The 14,155-nt window shown below is 35.0% G+C and overlaps 1 protein-coding gene across 1 annotated transcript in view; it reads left to right on the top strand.

Annotated features, from left to right (window-relative positions):
* Window positions 1-14,155, top strand: part of MTERF3 (mitochondrial transcription termination factor 3) — a 51,296-nt gene that overhangs the window by 20,743 nt on the left and 16,398 nt on the right. The window contains exons 3-4 of the mRNA XM_051970888.1: window positions 3,334-3,486; window positions 6,112-6,301. Coding sequence (XP_051826848.1) covers window positions 3,334-3,486; window positions 6,112-6,301 — 343 coding nt within the window. The remainder of the gene's footprint in view (window positions 1-3,333; window positions 3,487-6,111; window positions 6,302-14,155) is intronic.

Raw genomic sequence — 14,155 nt, 5'->3', positions numbered from 1 at the left:
ATATGATTAAGTAACAGAAGTGGGATCTAAACCTGAGTATTTTTCTCTAAATCTAAAGCTTTTCTAGTGTACCATCTTGTCTTTCAAATATAATGATGTATTGGAAGGATGACTTGGATAGCATCATGTAGGATGAATTGTCGAAGGGATAATCTTGAAGCAAGAATATGTCAGAAAATAGTCCAGGCAAGAAGAAATGTGGTTTCTGTTAGAGCTGTTTTTGGAGGAATGGAAAAAAAGGACTTGATAAGAAAGATTTAGGAGCAGAAAATGTGAGTATGTGGGAACTGAGGAAGGAATAAAAGATCACAATCCAGGATTTATGAGGAAACGGGGATACCATTAAAAAATAAACTGGGAAGAAATTGTGGTAAGGAAATTTTTTAAATGAAATTATTATTTTGCGGGGACTAAATTAGAAATCTTTAAAAATGCAGTATAATTAAAAACAGGGTGATTACAAGAAAAAGAATGCAATTGATGAGAATAAAATATGTACAGCAAATACAATAGTTGGGGTAGCTGGATCGCTCAGTAGATAAAGCAGCAACCCTGAGTCAGGAGAGCCTCAAAGACTTCACAATTACTAGTTATATGAACCTGGGCAAGTCACTTAACTCTAATTGCAAAACACAAAAACCAAAACAAAAATATAACACATTAAAAACTTGATATCCAAATTATAAAAGAAATTGTTAAAAATGCATAGATGTAACTCTAAACCCATGGTAAATTATAGGCTGTGAATATACAAAAAGTGTTATCAGTCTTTTGAAAAGACATTTGTTTGAAATAAGATCAAATTGTACTGAGTCACAAGTAGTTTCAGATAGTAAAGCTGCTCCCAATCAAGTAAAAAAAAGAAAGAAAGAAAGAAAAGACAGTTGTTTGCATGTTGTTTCCCAGTCTCAAAAATAAAAAAAAAGATTTGAAAAGTAAAACTGTTGAAGTGTTATCATAGACTGTCAAATTGGCAAAAAAAAGAATTAAAAGCAACAACACTCTGCTAATAGGGCTGTAGAGAAATATACTTAAGAGAAGCTTCTTGGCAAGCATTTAGGCATTATGAAGTAAAAGTTTTAAAGTCACAAAAATAATGTTACATTTTGATCCAATAATTTTATCACTGAGAATATACCTTAAAAATGACATCAAGAAAAATTGGAAATAATTTTTTCAGCTTTTTCATAGAAGTATGCTATGAATGCATATCCATTGGAAAAACTTGAAGAATCTTTATCTCACAATAGGGAAATGGTTAAATAAAATGTATACATTAATGTAAAAATGTTGTGATATCATTAAGAACAACAAGTATGAGGACTTCAAAGAAATCTGAAAAATCCTTTATAAAATAATACAAATTTTAAAATGTAAAACCAAAGAATGCAGTGTACACTAACTAGAAAAATGAACTAGGAAAAATGTTCCTGTTAGGACATTTGGGATGACTGAAAGAATGTTACTTTATATATTGATTTTGATTTTTTTTTTTAACCAAATCTGTAATTTCATCAATATAGCGAGAGCTAGGTGAGGAACTTCTCTACCAACTTAGATCAGAACATTATCTACCACTTAATATTATCTATCCTGAGACTCTGAGAGTTATCTATCACATAGCCATGGCCAAGGCTCTAGGAATCTCTATCCAAGGCTGCTTGACTTTAAGGTGAAGTCTCCATTCACTAAACTACCCTATTTATCTTATATGAAAGTAAATTAAAATATAAGTAGTTGTTTGGCAAATTTAATTGGTTATACTGATGTTGTGTTAAAATTTTGACTAAAACTTACTTTAATTTTGATTAAAAATTACTTTTTAAAGAAAAGATTAAAGTTAGTGGAGATGATCAATTAAAGTTTGAACATTTTGAATTTTAGATGCCAAAAGACTATATAAGTATAACTGACCAATCAAACATTTGGAAATAACTGGCTGGTGCTCTGGAAAGTATTTGGGGTTGAAGACAAGAATTAAGAATCATCTTTTTAAAGATGGCAGTAGAAATAGTGGTTGTATAAGGAAGCACCAGAGGAAAGTTAATGTGGTGAGAGAATAAGGTAAAGAACTGAAACTTGGGAAAACATCCACATTTAAAGAACTGGTGGAATGAGGAACTAATAAAGGAATGATTAAAAGTAGGAAGGAAATCATGAGAATGTTATATCACAGTAGCCCAAAGAGCTATCCAGAAGGTAGGAATCAGTACACAATGTTACATGCCTTTTATCAACATTATGATGACCAAAACGAGGGGGGAGGATGTAGGGAAAAGGACACAACACATTGGATTTGTTAATTAGATGATGATTACTGCTTATGGAAAGAGCAATTCCAATATTGTTTTGACTATAGAAGCCACATTCAAGTGGTTGAGGGAACAGATTTGTAGTTGCTCCAACAATGTAAAACAGCTTAAAAGTAGTTGGTGAGGAGACAAATAGAACAAACTATCTAAGGCTGAGGGATATTGGGGAAGGAATGTTAGAAGATTAAAGGGCAAAGATGACAGCATTTCTAAAGTGGTTGTTCCTATAATCAACTGCAAGGAGAAAAATGAGGCCAGAAAAGAGATAATGGCCTGGGACAGTAGGGAATAAGGAACAGAAGGTTCCAATGAAGACTCAGAACAGATATGGGGCATCTGAGAGGTAGGACAAGATATTGTGCTGAGAGGGAAATTGCAGAGCTTAGTATCCTAGTGGTGTTGACTTTGTGTGTGATGGTAAGATCTATAATTTACCATGATAACGGTCATAAATGAAGATTTTAGGAAACTGAGGGCAGGGTGTGAGAAGGATTGTATAGTTGAATGTGCTAAAGTCTCTTACAATTATGATGGCGACATAGAGAGTAGTGTGCTAGTCTTAGTCAGGAAGGCTCATCTGGCCTCACACTTTTACTATTTGTATGACCCTGGGCAACCTATTTAACTCTGTTTATAGGTTACCTCATGGTTAAAATGAGCTGGAGAAGAAAATGGCAAACCATTACAATATCTTACCCAAGAAAGATGACAGTCAAACATGACTGAAAAATGACTAAAACAACCACAATTGGATAACTTAACCCTTCAGTTCCTTTGTACCCTTTCTATGACTAAATGTTACAAAATTGGAGATTTTCAGTGATGAAGGGAGTTTCTACAACACATACTAGTGAATGAAATCATAGGTGTGAATCCATCTATCTTTACTACCATCACACCCCCAAAAATGGAAATCAGTCCAATTTGTGAGAAATGTAAACTCAGAAATAGGTTGTTTTGATAGAACAAATGCCTACAGCTTTATCCTTTTCTTGCACATGTCTACAATGATGACTTCAAGAATTGGAGGATTTGCCTCCGATCTCTCCACTGCAGCAGATTTCTGAAGAGGATGCTGTGCAGATTGTTGCAGAACCTCCTCTGCCTCCAATTTCATTCACACTTCAAGACTATGTGGATCGCTCTGAGACTCTACAGAAGTTAGTGCTTCTGGGTAAGTGGTTGATCCTTTATATTGTTAATTCTGTTGTAGACATGAAGAAGATTTATATTGTGGTCCTTGCTCTTACAAAGTTTATAAGACTTAAGAGTATTTTACAAGCTTAGATTTAGAATGATACATAAAATGAATTTATAGTTTTGTCAGGTGTGTGTGTGCTTGATACATATTTAATAAATATTAAGACATCTCACTTAAAGTTTAGATTCTACAATTTTACACAAAAATAAATTGATTGCTAATAACACACTTAAGAGTATCAGTAACACCATTAGTGTGAGTTGTTGTAAGGCATTTTTGTAAGTTCTTGCCTTCTCGTGTCTCTATCTTCTCATAATTGTCAAAGAGAATTTACTACTTAATGTGTTAGGATCTTTCTTCTAAGCATCTAAATATCTTGTGGAGGCCAATGTTCTACTAGGTCTGTTCCTCTGACATCCCTCTCTCTAGTTTCAAGGTCAGTCTACTTCTTTTTCCATTCATATGTCTTTAGGGTGATATCTTTTGTTATTTTCCTGCTGGTAACCTAGCAGTATAAAAATAGTAGGACTGTACTTGAATCATTGAATAATATTTTGGAATGCTCTTTTGCACATATATCTTAAGGAGTGATTGTATCAAGTGCTAAATATAGCTGGAAAATAAATGGCTATTGCTGAGATGATGAAGTAAAGTAAATCATTAATGAATACTGATGGTGCTACCTAAAGTAATATCTGAAGGCGCTACTAAGTATCTAAATACCTAAGGTACTAAAACTACCCTTTTAATTGAGATTAAATAAAACTTTCCTGGGTATCTTTTTGTTTTTAGCACAGCTAGAATCTGACAGCTCAGACTGAATGAAGCACTTTAACATGTACACCCTACAGTACTTTTTTTTTTAAATTAGAGGCTGACCCTGTTGGTGATAACATTTAAAATGTTAGAAAGTATCCTTCACCCTCATTAGTCACAGCTTTTTGGAACTAGCTTCTATCTTACTAAATAACTGTTTAAGATTGAGAGAAGGCTTTTCTGTAGGAAGAAATTTGTATTTGATATTTATTTCTGTGAATCCTTTTTATTGTTGAAAATTGTAAAGAAATGGTAGAAGAATACAATTGAGAGAAAAAGTCTTAACATAATGCTATTCTTAGATTTCTTTTTTGAATATCAGGCCTTACATATAATGCTACCATTTTCCTTTTAACTTGTTTGTTTTCTTTTGAACACCCTCACTAACTTAGTTAAGAAATCATAGAATCCCAACTATTCTGTAGAGCAATTTAAAATTATGCCCAAAGGGCTATAAAACCATACTCTCCTTTGACACAACAATACCACAACTAGGCTTATATCCTAGAAGAGATTTTTGAAAAAGGGAAAGAGAACTATATGTATAAAAATTTTTATAGCAGTTCTTTTCTTAGGACAAAGAATTGGAAATTGATGCCCATAGATTGGGGAATGACTGACGAAATTGTGGCATGTAATTATAATAGAATTCTATTCTGTGATGAACAGGATGCTCTCAGAAAAACCTGGAAGACTTCCATGAGCTCATGCAAAGTGAAATGTACTGTGTGAAAAGTAACAGCAATATTGTAAGATAATCAGCTGTGAATGACTTTGCTGTTCTCAGCAATACAATGATTCAAGGCAACTCTAAAAGACTTGTGACAAAAAGATGCTATCCATACCCAGAGAAAGAATTGTTTATATCTGAGTATAAATTGAAACATACTTTAATTTTTTAAATTTTATTTTTCTTGAAGTTTTTTGGAGAAAGAAGGAAGGGAGAATCTGTTTTCTTTCACGACTTTTATAGAAATGTTTTGTGTAAAAAAAAAAAAGAAGAAAAAACAAAATCATAGAATATATGATTTGGAAGAGACTTTAGAGACTACCTAATACAATCCATGGCTAACCAGAAATCTCCTTTACAACACCTCACAGGTGACCTAGCCTCTTTTTGAGTGTTTTCAGTGATGGGGAGCTCAGTATTTATTGAGGCAGCTTCAACTTTGGGCTGATTATTAAGAAGTTTTTTTTCTTGTTGAACTAATATGAGTTCCTCTGTAGTTTCTCCCTTTTTTTTTAGTTTTTACAAATAAAATTATTTTAATCCCTCTTCCATTGTAGAGTCCTTGAAATGTTTGAAGACAGTGATGACACTCCCTTCTAAGCCTTCTTTTCTCCAAGCTAAACATTCTTTTAGCTGATTTCTCTTTCAGGACATTGCCCTAAATGGTCTTTCTAGAAATGTCCGCAATGAGAATATTTTCATTTGTCTATCTAAATTCCTTTCTGTATATAATGATGATTGAATGAGAGTGTAGTGTATTTGGAATCTGAAGACCTGGATTCACTTACTTATTTTTTGACCTAGGGCAACTCATTTGAATTTTCTGTCTGGTTTCTTATATCTAAAATGGAATTACATAGGATACCTTTACCTCAGAATTAAAAGGCTCAAGTGAAATGATACATTTAAGAACTTTGTAATTAAAATATTATATAAATGTAAGTTAATAATTTGTGTTATTATTGGTAATCTATAAAAAGAATTGTCTAGGGCTAGTGATTATGGGCATAGCAAAATGAGTAACTCAGCTAATGTTTTATCACTTGCTGCAGGGGTCAATTTGTCAAAGTTGGAAAAACGCCGAGGTGCTGGTACTCTCCTTCTAAAACTGGATTTCAAAAATGACATACAAAAGATACTTATGTTTCTTAAGGATGTTGGTGTAGAAGATAACCAATTAGGAGCATTCCTTACTGAAAACTATATTATTTTAACTGAAGACTTGGATAATCTAAAGACCAGGTAGGACTTTTGTAAAGTGACTAACTTCATTAAATACTAAAAAGGGTGATTATGAAAGTAATATAGTTGTGAAGTATTTCTTGTTGTCTTCATCACACCAGATTGTTTTGAAGATTGTGGTAACGAATGTGAAAATGCTTGGGACACAATAATAGATTGTAAATATTAGTTGTTGATGTTATGTCTCACTGAGATCTAAAATAAGCATTTGAAACAGAAGTCTTTTTTTTAACTACCAAACCTCTCTTAATCATTTTATGATTAAGTACTTAATCATTTTATGACTAGGTAATGTAGCTAATTCCATAAAAGTTTTTCTTCATCTTCTCCCCATAATCCAAAATTATTTATTTAGTTGTCTTTAAAGAACCACTTGCCACAAGACTTGTGATTGGAAAGGCTCTTTTCTATCCCCTTTAGCTTTATGATTAAACCAGTTTTTAAGAGAATGAAGGTGGTTTCTATTTAGTGCACTCTGAAATTCTTAGATCATGAAGTTGTGGGGAAATAGATTCCTAAATTAGGCTTTTTATTTTCTCCTGGGAGTCAAAACAATATACATTTGTGGTCTAGATATGAAGCTATCACCAAGTTTTTATGACTCTCAAAGATCCTTGCCTAAGATAGGGATTTTATTTTCCTTAATGGATTTAGAAAAAAAAATTCTCTAAAATTTTTCTTTTGGATTTTCTCTCGTGCTTTTCTTAGTGACCAAACATTGTATTCCTTTTGGTCCGTGACATGAGAATTATTTTTTGCTCCAATAGAAGATAGAAACACCTAGAAATGAATTTCAGTGTAAATACTTGCTAAAGATTTGTTCATTTTAGATATTTTGTCTACTCTCTACATTAATTTGAGTTGGGAATGATGTGGAAACAGTCTGATTTGCCATTAAAAATACATGTACATAACACAGAGGTAGCTAGGTAGCTTAATAAGTAGAGTGCTGGGCTTTGAGTTAAGAAGACTGAATTTAAAGCCACCTTCAGACATCTGTTTAATAACTGTATACAGGGCAAAGTCACTTAACCTCTTTCTTCTTCAGTTTCCTCACTGTAAAACTGGATAGTAATAGTACCTTATTTCCTAAGGATAAAATGAGATAGTTTTGTAAACTTTTAGGAACCTAATAGTGCTGTGTAAATGCTAGCTCTTTTATGTAATATGTTCTTCAAGGTAAAATTTAAGTCCCTATATGTTTTACTTAAAAGAGTTTAAAACAGACACATTTTGTTTGTTTTTCATTTAATTAGTAAGGCATTTATGAAGCACTTGCTGTGTTCCAAGCACTCTGCTCAATCCTTGGGATACAAAGACAAATTAAAAAGACCTTGCTTACAAGGAGGTTATATTCTCCTGAGAGAAAAACATCATATGTGTAGCTAAATATACACAAAATACAAAGTCACTTATAGGGAGAATTCATTTACAATTGCAGAATGGTTTCTAAGTCTCATATATGAAGTAGTATTTATAAAAAGAATCTGGAGATTTTAAGATACAGAATGAAGAAGGGTATGATGCTGGTATGAGAGCTTACTCATGCAAAGAATGGAGATAGCACAGAGAACTGATTTAAAGGGGGAACAACTAAAGGAAATAGAGATACTTACCTCTATATGTTACAACATTTAGAGCTGAAAAGGACTTTCTAGAGGTCATCTTGTCCAACCCCTTTATTTCATAGATGAAGTAACTAATTGAGCAAGGGAACAAAGAAAGGAAAAAAAAATTTTTTTAAAGCATTTGATATAAATTGCAGGATACAAAATAAATCCACATAAATCATCAGTATTTTTATATATTACCAACAAAGTCCAGCATCAAGAGATACAAAAAGAAATTCCATCCAAAATAGCTGTCAGGAGTATAAAATATTTGGGAATCTATCTGCCAAGGGAAAGTCAGGAACTAAGAACACAACTACAAAACACTTTTCACACAAAATCAGATCTTATCAGTTGGAAAAATATCAAGTGCTCATAAGTAGGCTGAGCGAGTATAATAAAAAATGACAATACTACTCAAATTAATCTACTTATTTATTGCCATACCAATCAAACCTCTACAGACCTAGAAAAAATAATAACAAAGTTTATCTGGAAGAACAAAAGGTCAAGAATTTCAAGGAATGAAATTAAAAAAATGCTAGTGAAGGTCCCCTAGCTGTGCTAGACCAAAAACTATATTATAAAGCAGTGGTCAACAAAATCATTTGGTGTTGGCTAAGAAATAGAGTAGTCATTTGGTGGAATAGGTTAGGATCGCAGGAAAAATAATCAATAACTATAGCAATCTAGTGTTTGGCAAAGTCAAAAACCCCAGCTTTTGAGATAAGAACTCACCATTTGATTAAAAACTGCTGGGAAAATTGGAAACTAGTATGGAAGAAACTAGGCATTGATCCACACCTAACATCACATACCAAGATAAAGTCAAAATGGGTTCTTCATTTAGATATAAAAGTGATATTATAAGCAAATTAGAAGAACATAGAATAGTTTACCTCTCAGATCTGTGGAGAAGGAAGGAATTTGTGTCCAAAGAAGAACTGAAACTCATAATTGAACACCAAATAAATAATTTTGATTATATTAAGGTAAAAAGTTTTTGTACAAACAAAACTAATGCTTACAAGATTAGAAGGGAAACAACAAATTAGGGAAACATTTTTATATTTAAAGGTTCTGATAAAGACATCATTTCTAAAATATATAGAGAATTGACTCAAATTTATAAGAATTCAAGCCATTCTCCAATTGATAAATGGTCAAAGGATATGAACAGACAATTCTCAGACGAAGAAATTGAAACTGTTTCTAGCCACATGAAAAAGTGCTTTAAATCACTATTGATGAGAGAAATGCAAATTAAGACAACTCTGAGATACCACTACACACCTTCAGATTGACTAAAATGATGGGAAACGATAATGACCAATGTTGGAGGGGATGTGGGAAAACTGAGATACTGATACATTATTGGTGGAACTGTGAATGGATCCAGTCATTCTGGAGAACAATTTGGAACTATGCTAAAAAAGTTACCAAACTGTGCATACCCTTTGATCCAGCAGTGTTAATCTACTGGGTTTATATCCCAAAGAGATCTTAAAGAAGGGAAAGGGGCCTGTATGTGCACAAATGTTTGTGGCAGCCCTCTTTGTAGTGGCCAGAAACTGGAAACTGAGTGGATGCCCATCAATTAGAGAATGGCTGAATAAATTGTGGTATATGAATGTTTTGGAATATTATTGTTTGATAAAACAATTGTTTGATAAGAAATGACCAGCAGGAAGAATTCAGAAAGGCCTGGAGAGACTTACATGAAATGATGCTGAGTGAAATGAGCAGGACCAGGAGATCATTATATACTTCAACAACAATACTATATGATGATCAATTCTGATGGACCTGGCTCTCTTCAACAATGAGATGAACCAAATCAGTTCCATTTGTTCAATAATGAATAGAACCAGCTACACCCAGTGAAAAGAACTCTGAATGTGAACCACTACATAGCATTTCCAATCCCTCTATTTTTGTCCACTTGCATTTTTGATTTCCTTCTCAGGTTAATTTTACCTTATTTCAAAGTCCGATTCTTGTGCAGCAAAGTAACCGTATGGATATGTATGCATATATTGTATTTAACATATACTTTAACATATTTAACATGCATTGGCCTACCTGCCATCTGGGTGGGGGGAAGGAGGGGAAAAGTTGGAATAGAAGGTTTTAAAAGGGTCAATGCTGAAAAATTACCCAGGCATGTATCTTGTAAATAAAAAGCTATTTAAAAAAGAAAGAAAGAAATGCCCCCTTAACTTTGTAGGACTTAAATAGCATCTTTATCCTTGGTATAGCTCATTCATTAGGAATTTGCCTGCCTTATGGTATCTCCCTCTTTGATATGGTGCATTTCTCCTTGTTAATGAGTTCTGCTAGGTAGATTAGCTCATGTCTTTCCCCTTGTTAATCACTAAACTACCTTTTGGAACTTAGCCTGCCAGTCAAAGGCAAGTATTGCATCAGGTCCCATTTGTGGGCTGCCCTGAGGATACTGATGGCCCACAAAACAACCCTGAATGTCCCCACTGCCCACAGAGCTCTAGCTGAAAGATTGAGGAGTTAACTATTGGCAATGGCCATAGAATGACATCAAGAAATGCCAGAGAGAAAATGCTAGGAGCAAAATTCCCATCCTTGGAGTGGGGAAAAAGTAAGGAAGGAGATTATAATTAGAGAAAGAAGGATATAGACAATTTTACTCTTCTTTCTCCAGTATTTCCAGGGGTCCTGTGGAAGAATAGCTTCAGGTCTTCTATGGGGTTGATGAGGTGTGGGAATAGTGGGGAGATTCCCTCTGCTCGGAGATGCAGATCCAATGTGAAAAAATTCGCAAACCTGAAATCTGTGTGACAAAAAGGGAATTTTATTGTTCACTAAGAGGGAAGCTTTCTTGGTGGGCAAAACTCCTCATTAGGAATTTGGCAAAGGTGTGTTAACAGACTCCTAGTTATATGAGTAAATCTTGGCCTGGGGCTGGGAACTATCTGGGCTAATCTATAGAGAACCATCAGACAGAGATCTCCAATTGAATAAAATTACTTAAGTGGGAGTTTGCAGGCTTTTTCCAAGGTCTGGGAACTCCCCAAAGGGATCCAGTTTCCTGCCCCCACAAAGATCACAGTTTACATCATTTTCCCCCCTCAAGCAGTCCAGATCCAAATGCTTTTGGGGTAATGGGATGAAGGTCTCATTTTCTGTTAACTGCTTCAAGCTGACAAGGAGGGTATACCTGTCCCCTAAATTTACTGGGGTTCCAAAACAGGAGGGGAAATGTGAGATCTGAAAACAGCAGCAGCAGCATCTAAAGGTGTGTCTTGGTCAGTCATTCCATGATTTCCAGGCTGAAGGAGCAGTTGAACATTTGTAGCTTGGAGCCTAGAGGAAACAAATCTCAGGAGAATATTAAAAGTGGGGTGTCATCCAAGGTGGAGATGGTGACGTTTGGGAATGGGCTTTTGCAGAAAACGCATCAGGTTCACAGAAATATCTGAGGGAGAGGTGACAGAAACAGTATTTTTAATCTTAGAAATATATGTCCAGCTGGGGAACCCTTCCAGTTTGACTGACGTTGGAGTAGTCAAAATGACGTTTTATGGTCCTTTTTACTTTATACCAAGAGGCTCAGCACCTTGAGGTTTCCAAGATTTCAAGTATACCATGTCCTCTGGATTTACAGGAGAGGCTGTCATATGAGCATCTGTAGATTTAGGGAGATACTAATTTGCATATTCAGAAAGGATCTTCTGGATTGCACCAAGCTGTGTGGCAAACTGAGTGACCAGATGCTGTTCTGAATCTACAAGAATGTCAATGGTTAAGAAAGGCCTTCCATAAAGAAGTTCAAAAGGGCTAAGCTTAAAAGTGTCAACAAAGACTAAAAGCAACTTGAAACCTCTGCACTACCACTGAGGAGCAAGTATATTCTTTTCTATTCTCACTCAATTCTGTCTAGTTATGATGAGGGGCAAGAATTGAGGATTAGAGATCCCCTAATAGCAATGGGATCCCCTTGGCTGGTGGCAGGATTTGCAAAAGAAATAGCAAACTCCAATGAATACAGGCAGGAGATTTGTGGCAAAGAATGGGATTTATTTACACCAAGAAGACAGCTTGCTAGGAAGACAGCCTTCTTAGTGGGCAAGGTCCTTTTCGGACTTCTGCAAAGATTCAGGGTTCAGAGTCAGCTTTTATTTAGCCTTCTGAGGCTTTTTTGGGATTTTTTCAGGCCCATGAACTGGGAGCAGTTCCAGAGACTAATCTCTAATTCAATACAGTGTGGTGATTATGCCTCTGGCCAAGATTTCCAATTATATGAGACCACTTAACTTGGAAAAGGTATTTTCTGGAAAAGATGTGCTTTTCCCAGGGGAGAGCTGGAGATCCCAAATCACCCTTCCCCCACAAATTAAAGGGGACACAGTTTTAGGAATCCCCCAAAGGTTAAAGGGGACACCTTTTACGTCATTTCCCCCCTAAAGTAGTCTTCCCAAATTCATTTGGGGCATTGGGGCAAAGATTTCATCTTCTGGAGCTGTTTCAAGCTGACAAGGGTCATAGATTTATTCCCATGTTCAGTGCAGATTCAGACCAGGATGGGAAGTGGGACATCTGAAGATAGCAGCGACTCAGGCCAGGAGATGTGGTGAAGATCCATGATCTTCAAGCTGAAGGAGTAGTTAGAAGTTCATAGCTTGGAGCCTAGAGGAAACAAAGCTCAGGAGCAGATTAAAAGTGGGGTATCATATGGGGTGGACATGGTGTAATAAATGCATCAGGTCCCATCTGTGGGTTCCCAACAATCCTGAACACTCACTGCCCACAGAGCTCCCTAGCTGAAAGGCTAAGAAGAAGTTAACTGCTGGCTGGGGCCATGAGCACTTAATGCTCATGGTGAGCAAAGAAGAAAGGAGATTATAATGAGAGAAAGAAGGAATCTCCAATTCAATAGAGGGTGGTGATTATGCCCCTTGCTAAAATCTCCAATTGAATGAGATCACTTAATTTGGAAAGGTTGATTTCTGGGAAAGGTGTGCTTTCCCAGGGGAATCACTCTTGCCACATAGATCAAAGGAGATACAGTTTCAGGGTCCCCCCAAAGGTTAAAGGGAAAACAATTTACATCAGTTATATCTGGCTTATCTAAGATTCTATTTGGAATGGACTTTTGTTCATTTCTTTGTGGGTTGCTGATTGCAAAGGGATACTGCTACTCACTCAGGCAGGTGTAGGAAGTATTGGTCCTGCTGAGTGTTTCAAGGTCTCGTGTCTCAGCAGAAGCTTTTTAGTTTTATCTAGTGACTGAAGGGTTACCTTCCTTGAGAGCTGATGACTCTTATCAGGCAAGCTCCTCAGATTAGAGAGTTCTCTGATGCTACTTGGTTGCTTTAAAAGAAAATAAAGCTGTCTTTTCTCATAGAAACAAATCTAGGTCTCTTGGTAATTTTTAGTTATTGAACCTTCTCTCCTGTTGCACCATTTACCTAATTAACATCTTTAATTTTTGTTTTGTTTCATTAGCTTTATCTAATTCTAAGAAGGGAAAGTTAAAGTCCCTTACTGTTATAGTTTTATATCTATTTTCACCTACAATTATACTATAGTATTTTATGCTTATAGATTTAATATTGATAATTAATACATTATCATAATTAATTTCCCTTTTAAAATTAAATCTCTTTTAGCTTTAACTTTGAGGACCTCCTTTATTCTCCTATTCTTTAATCTATTCATTCTTGCCCTCCTATTTCTTTTTAAATTTAAAAGATATACCCTCTATATATGTGCAATTCCTTCTGAGGAGTATGAGGTTCTAGCACTGCTAGCCTTCTTTCCCTCCTGTTTCCACGATAATAGCTTTTCTATTTATGCCTTGTTTATATGAAATAATTGCTCTGTTTTATCTTTTCCCACCCAATTTCACTTTTTAAAGTAATTGCATCATACAAGTCTTCTGTGTATACTCTTCACTTATCATCAGTTGATATAAGTCTCTCCAGGCCTTTCCGAAATCATCCTACTGAGACTGGTTCAATATTAGTAACATTGTTAGCATAAGTGACTATATCAATAAACAAATTAACAAAAATCATATGATTACCTCAGAAGCAGGAAAAAGCATTTGATAAAATCCAACACCCATTCCTATTAAAAAATCAAAGAGTTTAGGAATAAATGGAATTTTAAAAAAATGATCAGTAGCATCTACTTAAAACCAACAGCAAGCATCTTATGTAATGGGGATAAACTAACACAATTCCTTGTAAGATTGGGGTGAAACAAG

The sequence above is a fragment of the Antechinus flavipes genome, chromosome 1 (assembly GCF_016432865.1).
Source record: "Antechinus flavipes isolate AdamAnt ecotype Samford, QLD, Australia chromosome 1, AdamAnt_v2, whole genome shotgun sequence".
In the NCBI taxonomy this organism is placed as follows: Eukaryota; Metazoa; Chordata; class Mammalia; order Dasyuromorphia; family Dasyuridae; genus Antechinus; species Antechinus flavipes.
The sequence above is the reverse complement of the archived record's forward strand: the minus strand, read 5'-3'. Positions and strand labels throughout refer to the sequence as shown.